This window comes from Leucoraja erinacea, chromosome 22, assembly GCF_028641065.1.
Source record: "Leucoraja erinacea ecotype New England chromosome 22, Leri_hhj_1, whole genome shotgun sequence".
Lineage (NCBI taxonomy): Eukaryota > Metazoa > Chordata > Chondrichthyes > Rajiformes > Rajidae > Leucoraja > Leucoraja erinaceus.
Genome location: NC_073398.1, coordinates 15,491,759 through 15,511,552, shown reverse-complemented (window position 1 = coordinate 15,511,552; position 19,794 = coordinate 15,491,759). Strand labels below are relative to the sequence as shown.

Below are 19,794 nucleotides of genomic sequence, written 5' to 3'. Positions count from 1 at the left end.
CAACAAACTATCGGTGAAATGTCCCAAAATACCTTGTTGGACTTTTATACTTAAGATCAGGAATGTTGGTGCTTGAGAATGAACAATTTTTTAATTTCTGGTGATGAGTACCTGTGTGCGGTTATATATATATAAAAGATTGTTGTTAAATACAGTGCATTCAGAAAGTATTCAGACCCCTTCACCTTTTCCACATTTTGTTGCGTAACAGCCTTATTTTAAAATGGATTAAATTCATTTTTTTAATCATCAATCTATACACAATATCCCAGGATAAAGAAGCGAAAACAGGTGTTTAGAAATTTTTGCAAAGTAATTAAAGAAATAACTGAAATATCACATTTACATAAGTATTCAGACCCTTTGCTATGACACTCAAAATTGAGCTTAGGTTCATCCTGTTTCCATTGATTCTCCTTGATGTTTCTACAACTTGATTGGAGTCCACCAGTGGTAAATTAAATTGATTGGACATGATTTGTAAAGGCACACACCTATCTATATAAGGTCCCACAGTTGACAGTGCATGTCAGAGTAAAAACCCAAGACATGAAGACGAAGGAATTGTCCGTAGACCTCAGAGACAGGATTGTGTCGAGACACAGATCTGGGGAAGGGTGTAAAACAATTTCTGCAGCATTGCAGGTTCCGAAGAGCATAGTGGCCTCCGTCATTCTTAAATGGAAGAACTTTGGAACCACCAGGACTCTTCATAGACCTGGCCGCTCGGCCAAACTGACCAATCGGGGAGAAGGGCCTTGGTCAGGGAGGTGACCAAGAACCCGATGGTCATTCTGACAGAGCTCCAGTCCCTCTGTGGCGATGGGAGAACCTTCCTGAAGGACAACAATATCTGCAGCACTCCACCAATCAGGCCTTTATGGTGGAGTGGCCAGACAGAAATCACTCCTCAGTAAAAGGCACATGACAGCCCGCTTGGAGTTTGCCAAAAGGCATGAAAACAAGATTCTCTGTTCTGATGAAACCAAGATTGAACTCTTTGGCCTGAATGCCAAGCGTCACGTCTGGAGGAAACCAGAGTTCATCACCTGGCCATTGCCATACCTAAGGTGAGGCATGGTGGTGGCAGCATTATGCTGTGGGGATGTTTTTCAGCGGAAGGAACTGGGAGACTAGTCAGGGTCGAGGGAAAGATGAATGGAGCAAAGTACAGAGAGATCCTTGATGAAAACCTGCTCCAGAGCATTCTGGACCTCAGACTGGGGCGGAGGTTCACCTTCCAACAGGACAATGACTCTAAGCACACAGCCAAGACAATGCAGGAGTGGCTTCGTGACAAGTCTGTGAATGTCCTTCAGTGGCCCAGCCAGAGCACAGACTTGAACCCGATCGAACATCTCTCGAGGGACCTGAAAATAGCTGTGCATCGACGCTCCCCATCTAACCTGACAGAGCTTGAGAGGATCTGCAAAGAAGAATGGGAGAAAGTATCCAAATACAGTTGTGCCAAGCTTGTAGAATCATACCCAAGAAGACTTGAGGCTGTAATCGCTGCCAAAGGTGTCTCAATAAAGGGTCTGAATACTTATGTAAATGTGTTATTTCAGTTATTTATTTTTAATTACTTTGCAAAAATTTCTAAACACTTGTTTTCTCTTTTTCATTATGGGGTATTGTGTGTAGATTGATGATAAAAAAAAAATGAATTTAATGCATTTTAGAATAAGGCTGTAACATAACAAAATGTGGAAAAAGTGAAGGGGTTTTTTGAATGCACTGTAATTGTTCTAACAATGTTCTCGTGATCATGACTCCCAAAAAAATATTACTGATCGGGCACAAATTTAATTTTTTTTTTGCTGAATGTCGTTCTGAATTTGGTTTGAATATAGTGTTTAATTTTAATATAATATAAAGTAGATTTTGAATAAAGTACAATTGATGCACGAAGCATATGATGTTTGTTATATTTTTAGGTTGTTGCAAGACATGAAAACCTGCTGGCTCAGGCCACTGGAATAGAGTCACTGGAAGGTAGGTTTAAATTGCAATACAATGATAGCTGTATGACCCAAATCCACACTCTGTCCTTTCTCATACACCACCAACATCATGTCTGGTGATCCCAAATAGCCTGTGTTGTAAAATTCAACAAACTGTGACATATTGTGGACAGCATTCAAGAACCATGTTTGTTTGCTATTTTACCAGATGTCCAGATGGGATACACTGAGGCAATGGGTGAAAAAGAAAGATTTGGGTAGCCAAAATATATTTTTAACCAGAATTCTTGGTGGCAGGGATTGATTGCTTACGCAGCTATTTGGTAGGGATGGAGGGTTTACTTTGTTTCTAAAGCCAATATGGAAAGGGAGATTTGGGGATCAGAAGAATTAGTAGCTCTGAAATCAGTGGGGCAGAAGAATCATTGGTAAGGCGGGAGAGTGAAAGTATGGTTATTGGGTGAGGAGCTGTTGGTTAGACTGTGGGGCTCTGATATAAATAGCATATCACTTTGCAGGACATATCTGCTGAAAGGTAAATTCAGTAATGTACACATTATACGATTTAACATAAGGTACACAAAATTGCTGGAGAAACTCAGCGGGTGCAGCAGCATCTATGGAGCGAAGGAAATAGGCGACATTTCGGGCCGAAACCCTTCTTCAGACTGATGGGGGGTGGGGGGGAGAAGGAAGGAAAAAGGGAGGAGGAGGAGGAGCCCGAGAGCGGGGGGATGGGAGGAGACAACTCGAGGGTTAAGGAAGGGGAGGAGACAGCAAGGGCTAGCAAAATTGGGAGAATTCAACGTTCATGCCATCAGGACGCAAGCTGTCCAGGCGGAATATGAGGTGCTGTTCCTCCAATTTCCGGTGTTGCTCACTCTGGCAATGGAGGAGACCCAGGACAGAGAGGTCGGATTGAGAATGGGAGGGGGTGTTGAAGTGCTGAGCCACCGGGAGTTCAGGTAGGTTATTGCAGACTGAGCGGAGGTGTTCGACGAAACGATCGCCCAACCTCTGCTTAGTCTCCCCGATGTAAGTCAGCTGACATCTAGAGCAGCGGATGCAGTAGATGAGGTTGGAGGAGATACAGGTGAACCTTTGTCGCACCTGGAACGACTGCTTGGGACCTTGAATGGAGTCGAGGGGGGAGGTGAAGGGACAGGTGTTGCATTTCTTGCGGTTGCAACGGAAAGTGCCCGGGGAGGGGGTGGTACGGGAGGGAAGGGAAGAATTGACAAGGGAGTTGCGGAGGGAGCGGTCTTTGCGGAAGGCAGACATAGGGGGAGAGGGGAAGATGTGGCGAGTGGTGGGGTCACGTTGGAGGTGGCGGAAATGGCGGAGGATTATGTGTTGTATTTGCCGGCTGGTGGGGTGAAAGGTGAGGACCAGGGGGACTCTGCCCTTGTTGCGAGTGCGGGGATGGGGAGAGAGAGCAGTGTTGCGGGGTATGGATGAGACCCTGGTGCGAGCCTCATCTATGGTGGCGGAGGGGAATCCCCGTTCCCTGAAGAACGAGGACATTTCCGATGCCCTGGTATGGAATGTCTCATCCTGGGAACAGATGCGGCGTAGGCGGAGGAATTGGGAGTAGGGGATAGAGTCTTTACAGGGGGCAGGGTGGGAAGACGTGTAATCCAGATAGCCATGTGAGTCAGTTGGTTTGAAGTGTATGTCGGTCAGAAGTCTGTCCCCTGCGATGGAGATGGTGAGGTCAAGGAATGGTAGGGAAGTGTCGGAAATGGTCCAGGTATATTGGAGTGCCGGATGGAAGTTGGTGGTGAAGTGGATGAAGTCAGTCAGTTGTGTGTAGGTGCAGGAGGTGGCCCCAAAGCAGTCGTCAATGTAACGGAGGTAGAGGTCGGGGATGGGGCCCTGGTACGTATTGAACAAAGATTGTACAACGTACCCGACAAAGAGGCAGGCGTAGCTGGGGCCCATGCGTGTGCCCATAGTTACGCCTTGTGTTTGGAGGAAATGGGACGAGTCAAACGTAAAGTTGTTGAGGGTGAGGACCTAGGCGGAGGAGAGTGTCAGTGGCTGGGTATAGGTTGCTCCTCTGGTTGAGGAAGAACCGGAGGGCTTTGAGGCCATCCTGGTGGGGGATGGAGGTGTAGAGTGACTGGACATCCATGGTGAAGATGAGGGGGTGGGGGCCTAGAGAGTGGAATGCGTGGAGGCGGCGGAGAGTGTCTGAGGTGTCTAGAACATAGGTGGGAAGGGATTTGACCAAGGGGGATAGAATGGAGTCAAGGTATGTGGAGATGAGTTCGGTGGGGCACGAACAGGCAGAGACAATGGGTCTGCTGGGAGAGCCGGGTTTGTGGATTTTGGGGAGAAGGTAAAAACGGGCCGTGCGGGGCTGTGGAACGATGAGGTTGGAAGCTTGGTCGGGCAGGGCGTGGGAATTGATGAAGTCGGTGATGGTGCTAGATATGGTGGCCTGGTGCTCGTCAGTGGGGTCATGGTCCAAGGGTAAGTAGGAGGAGGTGTCCGAGAGTTGGCGCGTGGCCTCAGCTTTGTAGAGATCGACGCGCCAGACTACCACGGCACCTCCCTTGTCGGCTGGTTTGATGACCCAATCTGGGTTTTTGCGGAGTGATTCAATGGCAGTGCGTTCAGAGGGGGAGAGATTGGAGTGAGACAGGGGAGTGGAGAAGTTGAGGCGGTTGACGTCGCGGCGGCAGTTCTGGATAAAGAGTTCCAGAGCTGGGACGTTACGAGGGGGGTTCCACGAGGAGGAGGTGCGTTGGAGACGGGGGAAAAAGGGTCATCATTGGGGGACGAGGACTCCTTCCCATGGAAGTGCGCTGTGAGGCGGAGGCGGCGATAGAAGCGCTCCAAGTCATGGTGGGCGCGGAACTTATTGAGATGGGGACGGAGGGGGACAAAGGTAAGACCTCTGCTGAGGACAGACCGTTCGGTGTGGGAGAGGGGAAGGTCGGGGGGGATGGTGAACACCCGGCAGGGATGGGAGTTGGGGCCAGAGGAAGGCGGGTGGGGGGACGGGGGGGACGATGTGTTGGGGGGGGGGGGGGGCTGTGGGTGTTGGGGGGGGGTGGTGGGTGGTCAGGGGGTGGGGGGGTGAGAGGGCTGTAATGTGGGTGGGGAAGAGCGGGGGTGACATGGTTGGAGGGGAATGGGGGAGAGTCAGTGGAACAGCCCACATGATGTAACTAAATGCCACATGGCTAGTACATGAGACAATTAAATCTCCAGAAATGCCTCTCATCATAATTGAAGTACATTTGTTGTAAGATGCATATGGTATCAAAGCAAGCCTCAAATAGTTACATTTTGGTGTGTAGGTTTCATGGAGGGAGCTGCCTAAACTGCATCTCCAGGACATTAATCCTAACCATTGCCCAATTTGGCTCGGATCCTTCAAAAATGCAGCTCCACTATAGTTATCTTGCATGCTGCAGGCTACCAGTAAAGCAGATGTAAGAATGAGGCTATCCTTTCTAAATGTGTATGAAGAAGGAACCAAATAAATAGAAAAGTAACTAAATATTTTCCTGCTGGCAGAACTCCAAAGTTTGATACAATTCTTATGTAGATGCCAATTCCAGAATATTTGGTTTGACAAGTTTATTTTTCATGTAATAACATGTACAAACAAAATCAACTAATAAATAACATCTGGTGTATATCAAATTGTATCCCTAATTTCCAGGTAATTATGTTTCCTCGTGCGAGGCTGCAGAGCTGAAAAATATTTTAATTTGTTAACTCGTAAGCTGCAGTTAATTTTATAACAAACAAATAATCATGTTTTATTAAAGCTCATGCTCATACAGACAGATCAGTTGAAATTACAAATGTTTTTAATGTTATTTGGTCCTTGGCCATTTAATTGATTTCATTGAAACAACATGTAATTTATTTTAAGGATGTGTTTGTGAAATATCACATAACATGACTGAAAAATAGATTTGTCAGTCATGGAAAGTAGTCATTACCCTGTGGCAACAACTTTTTTTACTTTTTTGTAAAGGAAAGACTCTTGCCAAGCCAATAAACAGTAAAATATAAATGATTCAACATTCAACATAGTGATTCAACATTTTTTCACGATTTTTTTTTTAGACAGGAGATTGAACTTCATAATCCGATTAGATGGATGTGCCAAACTAACACACAATCGGATCGAATTGCAGTTATTTCACTTGAAATATTTTTGAATCATTTAAGAAATTGGCAGAAAATTCAACTGCAAATTATTTTTTAGAGCATTGCCGTGTCTATTTTGGTTAAAGAAAATTTAATTAATTTCATTGCTAATTAAAAGGCATCAATGCTGATGGTTCCAACCACATGCCCTTGTTTGTTTCTCCTTGATCTAACAGTTCCCCTGCTTGCCTCCAAACCAGCATCCCTAATTTCTTCACCACCCTTACTAACCACTCCACTTCCCTCCCCACACGTAGATAACTATGCACACCCCTTTTCCTCTGAGCCATGGTATCTCCTTCTTGCTCCCTCTGCCCTCAGAACCACAACTCCTGTTGGGCTGCTACAATCACAGTTGACTACCTTTTCTCAAATGCTGAATGTCTTTTCTCAGCTGAGGTCTTGAGACCATGATTTTGAGCTCTTCTTCCATCGCGGCACCTATTTCTTTAGCAAGGAATCCTCGTTCCCCCATCCCAGTGATGTCTCCTTCTTCCGTCTCCAACATTCTTCCCCCTGGGCTCCCTGTGCAAGCCTCTTACCCTCACTGGGAACTTTTTATTTTCAATTCCATTGTGGCATCAATGGTCTTGACTTTCCCACTCTCCTTACTAACTGCAATCTCACTCCTCTAAATCCGCACATTCAGTAACAATCCCTATATTTTAATCTAATCCACTGACAAGGGAGGTGCCGCTGTAGTCTGGCAGGCTGACCTCCACCGTGCTGAGGTCAGGCGCCACTTCTTGGACAGCCCCGCATGCCCACATCTTGATCATGACCCCAGAGATGAACACTGCTCCTCCAATTCCAAACAGTCACCAATCTCATCGCCTCCAACAATCTCCCCTCTACGGCCTCCAACCTTCTAGTTCCCCAACCTTGCACTGCCTGATTCTATCTCCTTCCCAAGATCCAAGAGCGGGATTGACTTGGCAGACACATCGTATCTGTTTTCTTGTACCTAATAGAACTTATCTCCAAACACCATGACTCCATCTTATTCTTCCTTGTCCATCCCTTCCTACCAACATCCGAGACACCTCGCACGTTCTTCAAAACTTCCATAACTTTCAATTCCAAAGCCCCCGTTGTGACATCTTCACCACAGGCGTCCAATCCCTTTACACCTTCATTCCCCACCAGATACGCCTTGGGGGCCATCTGGTTCTTTTTGAACAGAGACACAGTCACGTCCTCTCAACTAACTCTCTCCTCTGTCTAGGAGAACTTTTCCTTGTTCCAAACGTACCCTGGCATCATTCCTCAACTCTTTCTCACTATATTGACGACCCATGCAGAACTTGTGGATTTCATCAACTTTAATACTAACTCTATCCTGCCTTCAAATTCACTTGGACTATCTCTGACACCTCTCTCCTCTTTCTTGATCTCTTTGTCTCCATCACATGCGACAGATTATTAATTGATGTCTACCACAAACCCCTGATTCCCACAGTTACCTTGACCTAATTATTTCCACCCTGCTTCCTGCAAGAATGCATCCTATTCTCTATGATTTTTTTTCTGTCTGCATTATACTTTATTGTATCCGCAAAGTTCTCTTTTATTTAGTAAACGTGGCTTCCGCCTTGCTGTTGTGGATGGACTCCTCACTCGTATCTCCTCTGCAACCCGCAGTTCAGTCTTTGCTCGCCCTCACTCAGATGGAACAAGGATATAGTTTCCCTAGCCCTCAACTTTCACCTCAACAAACACCGTATTGAACACATCATTGTCCGACATTTCCGTCACCTTCAATGTGATTCCACCACCAGTTGCATCTTCTCATCCCCGCCCCTCTCCACTTTCTGCAGAGCCCACTCCCTCCGCAACTCCTTGGTTCACTCATCCCATCAAATCTAAACCCTCTCTCTCCCTAACAGTTTTCCCCAGCAACTGCAGGAGATAGAACACCTGTCCCTATACCTTCTCGCTCACCTCTAACCCAGGATCCTAGCAGCCCTCCCAGGTGAGACAGAGGTTCACATGCACCCTTTCAAACCTCATTTACTGTATTTGGTGCTCCGGTTGTGCCCTCCTTTACATTAGCAAGATCAAGTGTAGACTAAGCGACCCTTTCACTGGACAGTTTTGCTCCGTCCGCAAAATCCTGCTGGATCTCCTGGTTGTTAACTATTTTCAACTCTTCTTCCCAACCTGATATCGACCTTTCTGTCGTTGGCCACCTCCATGGCCAGAGTGAGGCCACACATAATCTGGAGGAACAGCTCCACTTGGGTAGCTTACAAGTCGACAGTATGAACATTGATTTCTCCAATTTCAAATAATAACTCCCCTACATCCCCTCTCTTTACTGTGCCCCTCCACCCCAATGCCCAGTGTACACATTCTACCATCATCTCCCACTCCCCCAAGTCACCCTGCTCCTTTTCTCTGCTCCATACACTCATCACATCCCAGTCCCACATTCCCATTTATCCCCTTTTCCCTCCCCTTGTCCATCTCATCAATTTATATCCCTGTCTCTAGCTTTACATTTCACTCCTCTCCTTGTCTGATACCCTTTTGTTTCCTTTTCATTTCTAGTCTGTTGCTTACTCCACACATCTGCCAATCAAAACCCCTTTCATCTGTATCCACCAGCCACTTGCTAGGCTCTGTGCCACTCTGACCTCTCTCTTGCAGCTTTCTCTCCCTACTACAATTAGTCAGAAGAGTTCCATTCTACAATGTCCATTCCTTCCACAGATGCTGCAGAAAAGTCCTGACGTGAAAAGTCATCTATCCTTGCTCTCCAGTGATGCTGCCTCACCTGCTGAGTTACTCCAGTACTCTTTTTTTGTTGTAAACCAGCACCTGCAATTCCTTGTTTCTATGAGTTCCCCAACACTTTGTGTTTTGCTCAAGATGTCAGCTTTTGCAGTTCCTCGTCTCTCTAAAATAGTTTTACGTTTCTTTCGAGTTTAGAAGATTATAAACTAAAATAATCTGTTTTTTTTTTTTAAATCATGGGATTTAGTGGAATGGTGATAAAGAAACTATGTTATCTATCATGGTGAAACAGACTTTCACTTAAAGCTAGATCATTTAGGAATAAATTCAGCAAGCAAATTTTCTTTGTACATAGGATTATGGAAATCTAAAAATCATGGAAGACCTAGCATACTGGGTCAATTGAACTTTTTAAGATTTAGATTGACAACATTTTGTTAAACATGCAAAAATGTGCAAAACGGTAAATTTAAATAGGGCACAAATCAGCCATGATCAAATGTAATGATTAAGTGCGCAATTGTCCCTCTTTCTCGAAAATAACAGTGTTGAATTTTAAAAGTTTTAAAAAATATCTTGTGCATTAATGTAAATGTTTTGTAGCTTTATATCTTTCTAATAATTTGACTCTATTACATCTTAGGAGTTCTTCAGATGATGCAGACCCGGATTTCTGCTCTTCAGTGCACCATTGACAGGTATAGTGGAAGAATAATACCGTTATCATGATAAGGTTTCAAGGTCAGCACATGTACCAATTAAGGTACAGTGTAATTTGAGTTGCCATACTAAGTGAAAAGCAACAAGACACACAACCACATAAGTTAACATAAACACTCATCACAGTGGATTCCACATTCCTCACTGTGATGGAAGGCAATAAAGTTCAATCTTCTTCCTCTTGTTCTCCCTCGGTCGGGGCGGTCAAACCATCTGCCATCGGGGCGATCGAAGGCCCCGCAGCCGACGATCGAAGCTCCCGTTGGGTTGATTAAAACTCCCACGTCGGGGCGGATGAAACTATCCGCGGCATGGAGTTCCTGAGTCAGCCTCTTCTTACCAGAGACGGCAGTTGGAGCTTCGATCCCCGGCAAAGGGATCGCAAGCTCCACGATGTTAAAGTCCCGCTGTCTCCCGTGGCTTGGAGCGCCCGTCAGTCTCCAGGAAAGGCCACGAACTCCATGATATCAGGCCACAGTGGGGACGGAGATGCGATACGGGGAAAAATCGCATCTTCGTTGCGGGAAGAGATTGGAAAAAAAAAGTTTCCGCCAAACCCCCCCCCCCCCCCCCCCCCCATTCCCCACGTAAAACAAACCAAGGAACACTAAAACATACTTTTAACACATACATAAAATAACAAAAAGGAGAAAGGACAAGCAGACTGTTGGCGAGGTGGACACGACAATGAAGTGTGCATGTGATATTATGGCACCAGGAATGTTTTGTATTTTACTGCTTATTTGCCTGTTACCTAGGACCACCACACGGATTGTTTCACATGTGATTATTCTATGATGTTAAATGAACAATATAATATAGAAAGAATGGGTGACTTTTTGAGTCTGAAGAAGGGTCTCGACCCGAAACATCACCCAGTCCTTCTCTTCAGTAATGCTGCCTGTCCCACTGAGTTACTCCAGCATTTTGTGTCTATCTTTGGTGTAAATCAGCATCTGCAATTCCTTTCTACAAATATAATATAGAACTTATGCCTATTTTATGTTGTGTAAAATGCACACACATTTTCTGTAAAGTAAGCTAATGTCTGATCGCATACTTGGTGAACTTGGAACAAGGTTGGGTAAATGAAATGCAGAGTAACCGTGATGTCATTTAATGCAGCATGGGCTCATGTGACCTGTGCCTAGTAATAAATAATAAAATGATATAATAAATGATGAAAGGGGACATGAAAATGGTTAATGAAAATATTAAAAAATCATCTTTTAAATATAAAATATTGGCTGGTAATAGTTCAAAACTCTTACGTCAGGCTGTTGTTTATAGACTACAGCTCGGCGTTCAATACCATCATCCCCCCCCTAAACTGTTTACCAAGCTCACGGAACTGGGTCTTTGTGCATCCCTCTGCAATTTGATCCTCTACATCCTCATTCACAGGCCACAGTCTGTTCGAATTGGCAGAAATACGTCATCCTCAGTATTAATCAGTACGGGAGCAAGGCTGCGTGCTCACCCCCCTGCTCTACTCACTCTATACTCATGACTGTGTAGCCGGACATAGTGAGAACTCCCATTTTCAAGTTCGTCGACGACGCCACTGTTGTGAGATGAATTACAGATGGCAATGAGCCAGAGTATAGAAGTGAGATCGACCGACTGACCAAATGGTGCCAGCTCAACAACCTGGCTCTCAATATCAGCAAAACCATGGAACTAATTGTAGACTTTGGAAGAGGAAGGTTGAGGACCCACAATCCTGTTTACATCAATGGTGAAGAGAGCCAAAAACCTAAAATTCCTGAGCGTGCATATTTCCGACGATCTTTCCTGGACCCAGCACACTGATGCAATTATAAAGAAAACACATTACTGCCTCTACTTCCTGAGAAGGTTACGGAGATTTGGTATGTCAAAGAGGATTCTCTTGAACTTCTACAGGTGCACAATAGAAATCATATTGACTGGTTGCATTGTGGCCTGGTTCAGCAACTTGAACGTCCAGGAGCGGAAAAGACTGCAAAAAGTTGTGAACACTGTCCAGTCCATCACCGGCTCTGACCTCCCCACCATCGAAGGGATTTATCGGAGTCGCTGACTCAAAAAGGCACCTAACATCATCAGGGACCCACACCTTCCTGGCCACACACTCGTCTCACCACTGCCAGCGGGAAGAAGGTACAGGTGCCTGAGAATTGTAACATCCAGGTTCAGGAACAGCTTCTTCCCTACAATCATCAGGCTATTAATCACTAAAACCTCATAAGCTATGAACTACAATACAGTTTTGTTATATTATTTATTATGATTCATATTCTGCTGTGCTGCAGCAAGTAAGAATTTTATTGTTCTATCTGGGACATAAAATACTCTTGACTCTCTTGACTTGAAATATATATATATGCATTTTCTGTATGTTAATATGATCCTGCACACTGTAGGATTTTGAAAGAAAGTGATACAGTAGATAGGAAGCAAAATATTCCTGATAGGGGAAGACCAAGAAAATGGCTTTTGAAGGAAGGGATTAGAGAATACTTAACACAAAAAAGTGTTAGAGGCATGAATGAATCCAGAAAAACAAGTCGCCAACCTGTGACCTGCGAGCTCCCGACAATGTCGTCCACCTCGTGGCCGATCCTCCGAGGGTGGGTCGCCGCTGCTGCTGGAACGCCACAGCTCCGAGGTCGGGTCGCCGCTGCCGCTGCTGCCGGAACACCACAGTTCCGAGGTCGGGTCGCCGCTGCTGCTGGAACGCTGCCCCAGCTCCGCTATTAGGCCTAGGCAGAGACGGGGGATACAACAAGAGAAGTCGCATCCCCACAAAGGAAGAGACCAAAAACATGTTCCCCCCCACCCACACACATACACAACCTAATAAACCAAAAATTAATTAAAACAGGACAAAAGAACAACAAAAAAAACAAATGGACTGCAGGCGAGCCGCAGCTTCTAAGGCAGCGCCACCAAATTCATATCGCCGCCAGACTATATATTCTTATCATGAAGTGAAATCAAACATAATAATCTGAAGATAGACATTTCTGGAATGTTTTCTTGAAGCTAGTTTGATGGTTTAGTAAAAAATAGTTGCCGTATTGAATCTGTTTGTGGCCAAGGAAAGTGTTCAGAGCTGAGCATTCTGGTTTTGTCAGGAACTCAATGCACATAGCATTATATATCAGTTCTTATTTCAAATTCTGCATTGACTATACAGTAGCCTCAGTATTGCACAAGATTTCATTTCAACAACTCATTCAATCAATTGGTTACTTAGCAGTTTTATTTCTTCTCAACAGGATCCGAGGAAAAATTATTGATCCATATAACAAGATTGTTGCTCGGACTGCACAGTTGGCCAGATTACAGGTATATTACTAAAACATAAATCTGTGTGTAAGAAATGAGTGTTGGAAATCTTTGCTCGTACTCTTGGAACCTTTGAATTCCCCCTCCCGTCCACTGAACAAAGTTTGAGCTATGTTAGTTACACTCAAAACATGCAAGTTCTGCAAATGGATAGTGAGCTGGGTGAAGGGTAGGAAATTATAATTCTTGAGTGGGATGCCTTGAGATTTGGGACTTTTTTTTCCTCAAGACGGCGGCAGAGAGAGGTGAGAGATGTTGCTGGCAGCATGCAGTGGAACACACATGTTTTGACCCGTTAAAAAATATAAATCTGCAGTCAGAACTCAGCAGTAGGAAATGGGTTTTTAAGCCTTTTAAATGCGTTAGCGATCTTATGATCATTTGGTGGACCAGAGCACTAGAACGCAAACATAGAACCTGGAGTGTGGGACTGGTGATGAAGACTATGAAGTGCTAGTCAGGGGAGCGATTGTAGACTGCTTTGAATCAGGGGTACTGGGCCATGTTCAGCAGAACTGAATGGATATGTTGCAGTCACCACCAACCTCATAATTTGCGTGGACATGCAAGAAAACTGACATTACTGACTGAAGGAAGCTCTTTATTTTAGATGAGATCTTCAGTGGTTGTTCTTTCCATTGTCTGTTTGGATGGAATAATCGCCATTAAAGAAAGATGGGATAGACACAAAGCATTTTCTACAGTTTTGACCTTGTAAGTAGGAAACCTGCCAAATCTATCATGATATCAGTAGGGGTTATTCCTAATGCAATGTGGAACAACTTGCATATACTGGCAAAATATTGTTGATTAGAATCTTGTTGTCAAAGATGGCTTGCATTTTGGAGGTGCATGTCAAATGCGGGCCCTTTTTATTTACAGTGCCCTCCATAATGTTTGGGACAAAGACCCATCATTTATTTATTTGCCTCTGTACTCCACAATTTGAGATTTGTAATAGAAAAAAATCACATGTGGTTAAAGTGCACATTTGGTGAATAAAGTCACATGTACTTTGTTGTAGCGTGGAGCCGCCGCCTTTTCCCTCTTCAGCCTTTTTGCAATAGCCTTACCTCCACTTAATCCTTGTAGAGTGCTGCCCCCTTGTGTATCTTTGTGAGATTCTCTTTCATTCAGCAGAATTTGGATGAATTACTTTTCTACTGTATCTTTAATCTACTTCTCAAATCTGTACTCCCTGTCTTAGAATATGCTTCCATTTTATCTTCTTTAAACCTATTCATCAGCATCAATATTCTTGGTCATTATAATGCTGTTAAAGCCTAGATCTGGGACGCTTAGTACTCCAGACATACAAGAAGTCCAGATAAGACTGCCGCCTCACTTGCTCACTGGCTGCCGGCCGCACTTACTCAATGGCTCCTGCCTCGTCGTGATGGTGGACGCAGCTCGCTCCCCACACTCTGCTCACTCTGCTCCATCAGTTTTATTCTCCTCGCCGCCGGTGATTGACAGCGGGTGACGGAGGGGGCGGCTTTTACGATATTTAATCCTTCATAACTTTTGTAAGATTCTACTGATCGGAACAAAACTTGGTGCACTTGCAGCACAGGAGAATGGAGAGTAAGGTGCCGAAAAATCGTAGCGCCAACACGTACCATTTTTGCACAAATTTAAAAACAACGCAAACCGGAAGAGGACATGATGATAGTTTTAGTTAAGTATAGATAGATGTGCCAGTCTATCCTAGCCAATTCCCGTCTCATACCATCAAAGTTATGAAAGACCAATGACACACCTACATGAGCTCCCACAGCCCTCGCGACTCTGTGATCTTGGTCTCTGAGGCTGACGTCAGAGCATTTTTCAAGAGGGTGAATCCATGCAAAGCATCTGACATGGACAACGTATTTGGCCATTGGTGAAGACCAGTATGGACCAACTGGCTGGACTATTGAAGGACATCTTCAACCTTCTGTTGCCTGAGATTTTCACCTGCTTCTACAGTCTGTGGTACGCTCCAGTACCCAAGAAGAGCATGTTGACCTGCCTCAATGCCTACTGTGGGGGTTCACTTGCATGCACCGTAATGAATTGCTGCAAGAGGATGCAATCAACTCCTGACAAAATTACGACATGGTTCCGCTTCAATTTTTACGTTGGGTTAACAGCTGATGGTATTTAACGGCTCTTCACACTGCTCTAGATCATCTAGGTAACAGGAATATGTACATTAGGCTGCTGTTCGTCAACTGTTCAGCGATGAACTCCTCCAACCCTTCCATTGTCAAACACCAAGACCTGAACTTCTATACCTCCCCCTGTAACTGCATCCTTGACTTTGGCAAACCTCTAAGTGCAGATTGGTAATATCTCGCCGCATTTCTCATTACGCCAGTATTTTGTGTCTACCTCAACAAATGAATACTACGGAACACCTATTGCACTACCATGGACTAGTTTTCTAATTGTGTTGGACTTGGAGAAAGGTTTTAACTGTCTATCCTATCTATGCCTCATAATTTTATATGCTTTATCAAGTTTCCCCTCAACTTCCAACGTTCCAGTGAAATTTATGTTCTTGTGTGTTATCTGAATCTACGTGCTTACGACACTGTTGCAAGCAAGCTTTTTAATTATAACTGGCTCACTGTATATATGATAGTACGTATTTGACTTCCATTATTTTTCTGCCTATGCAAAACATTTAAACTATATCTGTGGTCAAAGAACCACACTCTGAAAGTTTCTATATATTAATAACGTTTTGATATTTATGCCAAATTTTAAAAAAATGTAGAATGAGGGCAAATATTTAAGCATTCCTGCATGATTTTTATAAGAAACTGTTGTGATGGATCAACAGTTTTTATTCTAAAGATCTTCATAAAAATGTTCAACCATTTTGCATGTTATTGTCTAGAATCAAGAAATACCACCGTGTTTAAAAGTAAGTTTCCCACATTTAAATAAAATGATGTTAATATTATCCAATTTTAATAATGTGTAAAATCAAATACCAGTATTTAAGCATTAAAGCTTTTTGGTTTAACTGAAACTGAATGAATGTGGTTAATAACAATACTTCCAGTAAATAAATATTCTTGACTTTCAATCAGGCAGCTTGTGATTTGCTTCGAAGAATAATCCGCATTTTGTACCTCACTAAGCGGTTGCAAGGGCAGCTGCAGGGAGGAAGCAGGGAGATTACTAAAGCTGCACAAAGTCTCAACGAATTGGGTGAGTGAATAAACCCTGTGATGTTACTTACAAAATTGACATTGTCTTTATACCACACGATACCACATCGATTTAAGGTGAAGGGGAAAATATTTAATAGGAATCTGAAGGATAACCTTTACACACAAAGGGTGGTGGGTGTATGGAACAAGCTGCCAGAGTAAATAGTTGAGGCTGGGACTATCCCAACATTTAAGAAACAGTTAGGCAGGTACATGGATAGGACGGGTTTAGTGGGATATAGTCCAAACGCGGGCAGGTAGGACAAGTGTAGCTGCGACATGTTGACTGGTGTGGGTAATTTGGGCCGAAGGACCTGTTTCCACACTGTATCACTCTATGACATGATGTTTTTGTACCTTAATGCAATTTATTTCATGGAGACACAATTGCTCTAATTCGAGGAGTGCTTAATAATATGTCCTCCTTTTTGGAATTGAAATTAACTTTGTCTCACTGGCCAAAGACATCCTTTTAACAGGTATTTATCCAGCCGAGTTGGAGTAAGGCCATTTGCTAGTATTAGTTTTTACTTTCTATTGGAGTGGTTTTACTTTTCTACTGAAGAAGCATTTATGGCAAGCACTACAAAATAACAGTATATAGTGATTTCTCATATCTATTTAACTATGCTAAACATCTAGTTTGTGTTCATATTTTCTTATTGTAGGTATCATTCTTAATGATGTCTGTGTAAAACTCTCATTTTGTTTGTTTCTATGCGTGTGTGTGTGTGTGTGTCTGTCTGCGTGCCCATGTGATCCCAGAACTACGCCAAAACGGTACACGATAATACGACAATTTTTGCACCACCTTACTCATAATTGTCCTGTGGTGCGGTGTCTCAGGTTTTGTTCAGATTGATGTTATATTTTGCAAGTTATTCACATTTTAACTGTACGAAACCCCAATTTGAGAAAGATTTCGTCCCTCTGCACTGGCACTTACAGCTATGACGTCACAATTGGATTGTAGCCCTGCTCGCTACAATGTTGCTATACCAGGACACTGAGTCCTGCCAGGGGAAATAAGGGGAAAAGCAGCCCCTGCGCAGTTGGGTGAGTGGTGGAATATTGCGTTGGGGGAACGGGTTGCGTTGAGGGAACGGGTGAGTGGTGAAATATTGCCTTGGAGAATGGGTTGAGTAGGGGGACCAGGCCTCCCGTGGGAGCTATGGGTGAGTGGTGGAACATTGCGTTGAGGGAGGGCCTCCCGTGTGATAGGGACCCAACGGGTCCCGCTTGGTCCAGTGTATATAAATATTACTAAAACTCTTATCTTGTTTCTATGTCTGTCTGTCTGCCCGGGCTGTGCACCTGAAATTACGGTAAAACGGTGCACGATAGCACTACAATTGTTGGCCCACCTTACTCACCATTGTCTGTGTGTTTTTGTCAAGTTTCGTTCAGATTGATATATTTTATGTTATTCACATTTATAACTTTACAAAATCCCACTTTAGAGAAGAATGTCTTCCATCTGCACTGGCAGTTAGTAGCTTTGACGTCTCAATGGGATCGACAATAGACAATAGGTGCAGAAGTAGGCCCTTTGAGCCGGCACCGCCATTCAATGTGATCATGGCTGTTCATCCACAATCAGTACCCCGTTCCTGTCTTCTCCCCATATCCCCGGACAATTACATCATAATGGGATCTCGTTTACATAAACTGCCTTTGAGCAGTGTTCCAGCCCACAATGACATCACAATGGGATCAGCAGCTTTTGCCTCAAGGGGAGTAGAGAGGGGTTATGGAGGGAGGGAGAGAGAATTAATCAAAACATTTGTTTTAATCAAATTCTTGGGTGGTGGATTCATTATCCAAAAAAATAAAACGCAGTTTTCATTTCAAAGTGTCATTTCAAACTTGTGAGTGGGATGGGGGGGGGGAGGTGAGCGCTGATGACGCCGCCCCCCCACCCAACCTCACGTGGGGATGATTGATTGCGTGGAGCAATGCCTCCAATGAGCGATGCCTGCATTGTTGGGGCCTATGGATAAGTGGTGGAATATTGCGTTTGGAGAATGGGTTGCGTTAGGGGAATGGGGCCCAACGGGTCCCACTTGGTATATTACTAAAACTCTCATCTTGTTTGTATGTGTGTGTGTGTGTATGTGATCCTGAAACTACTCCAAAACCGTACACGATACCGCTACAATTTTTTGGCCCACCTTACTCACCATTGTCCTGTGATGTGCTGTGGCAAGTTTCGTTCAGATTGATCGTATATTTTACAAGTTATTCACATTTTAAATTTTACAAAAACTACTGACAAAAATCACTTCCACTTGCACTGCCCGTTAGCAGCGTATGATGTCACAATGGGATCCCAAATCTCATTTACATAAAAAATTGCTATTTAAAAAAATTAAGTTTTATTCAAATTCTTCCGTTTTCATTCACTACGACGTCATAAAAAATTGCAATTTTAAAAATAAACTCTGTTTTAATCAAATTCTTGGAGGGAGGTTTCATTTACAAAAAAATCTTGACTTTCCTTGGGGGGGGTTGTGGGATAGGGGAGGGTTGCTGTGACTCGCATCACAACGGGGATCTCTGGCATCACAACAGAACCCGTCAACCGCGCCTGCGCAGTTAGGGGCTATGGGTGAATATTACTTTGGGGGAACGGGCCCAACGGGTCACACTTGGTCTAGTACTTGTTAAAAGCAATGATAGGATGCAGGTTTCCAAATACATGTAAATCTAATAAATACGAAATGTATAATTATTGAGATAAAATCATTCTATGTGATAGTGAGCTCTTTTTGGCCCAACAAGTCTATTCTAGCCATCAGCACCTATTTATAGTGATCCTACACTAATACCATATTTTATTCTGTCGATGTTCTCGCCAGCTTTCCCCACATTCTACCACTCACCTACAAACTAAGGTGATTTGCAAAGGCCAATTAGCCTACCTAGCTGTAAAATATTGCTGGCTAATTTTATCCTACTTTCAAATAAACATCATCTGTGGATACGATAAAAATATCTCACTGATCAGTGAGGAAATTTTTTGAAATGTAAAATATAGATAAACAGTACCTTTTATCTATTTGTCCATTTCAGCTGTCTATCTTAACACCAATATCGTAATTCTCCATCATGACAACCATGGGGAAATTATGAACTATTTGCCTTGAATTTACATTAAAAAAAAGATTGTAATCCCATTGTGTACATCATGCCCCTTTCCAGATTCACCTACTCCTGTTTAGCAAAGACTAAAAATCACCACCCACTAATCATATTATCGTCCTTTTACTCCAGTGCCGAGCATGCATGATGTTCGTTGAATGTCCATTTAACATACAGTTATACTGTTGGAAAATATGCAGAGACATCTTGTTCTTGAGTTACTGAAAGCTATAGTAAGCTTTTAAAGTTGTTAGGTGGGCAAACGGTATATTAGGCAAAATGAAATAGTTGTGATAGAAGGAGTGCAGTGTAGGTTCACCAGACAGATCCTGAGAATGGTGCCTTTGTTTTTTGATGAGAGATTAAGTAGACCGGACCGGACCTAGGAAAGTTCAGATAAGTGCTGTCAATGAAGCACACTTGTCGATTAACTGGGTAGATGCATTTAATTGTGATGTTCAAAACCAAGGGGTCAGGGAATTTAGAAATAAGGATAAGAAAACATTTTGCTGGAATTCTCTGCC

At 43.6% G+C, this 19,794-nt stretch overlaps 1 protein-coding gene across 1 annotated transcript in view; it reads left to right on the top strand.

Moving 5' to 3' along the window:
• The window catches only part of cog5 (component of oligomeric golgi complex 5), a 105,343-nt gene that overhangs the window by 9,227 nt on the left and 76,322 nt on the right, over positions 1-19,794 (top strand). The window contains exons 3-6 of the mRNA XM_055652993.1: positions 1,938-1,995; positions 9,517-9,571; positions 12,857-12,926; positions 16,007-16,127. Coding sequence (XP_055508968.1) covers positions 1,938-1,995; positions 9,517-9,571; positions 12,857-12,926; positions 16,007-16,127 — 304 coding nt within the window. The remainder of the gene's footprint in view (positions 1-1,937; positions 1,996-9,516; positions 9,572-12,856; positions 12,927-16,006; positions 16,128-19,794) is intronic.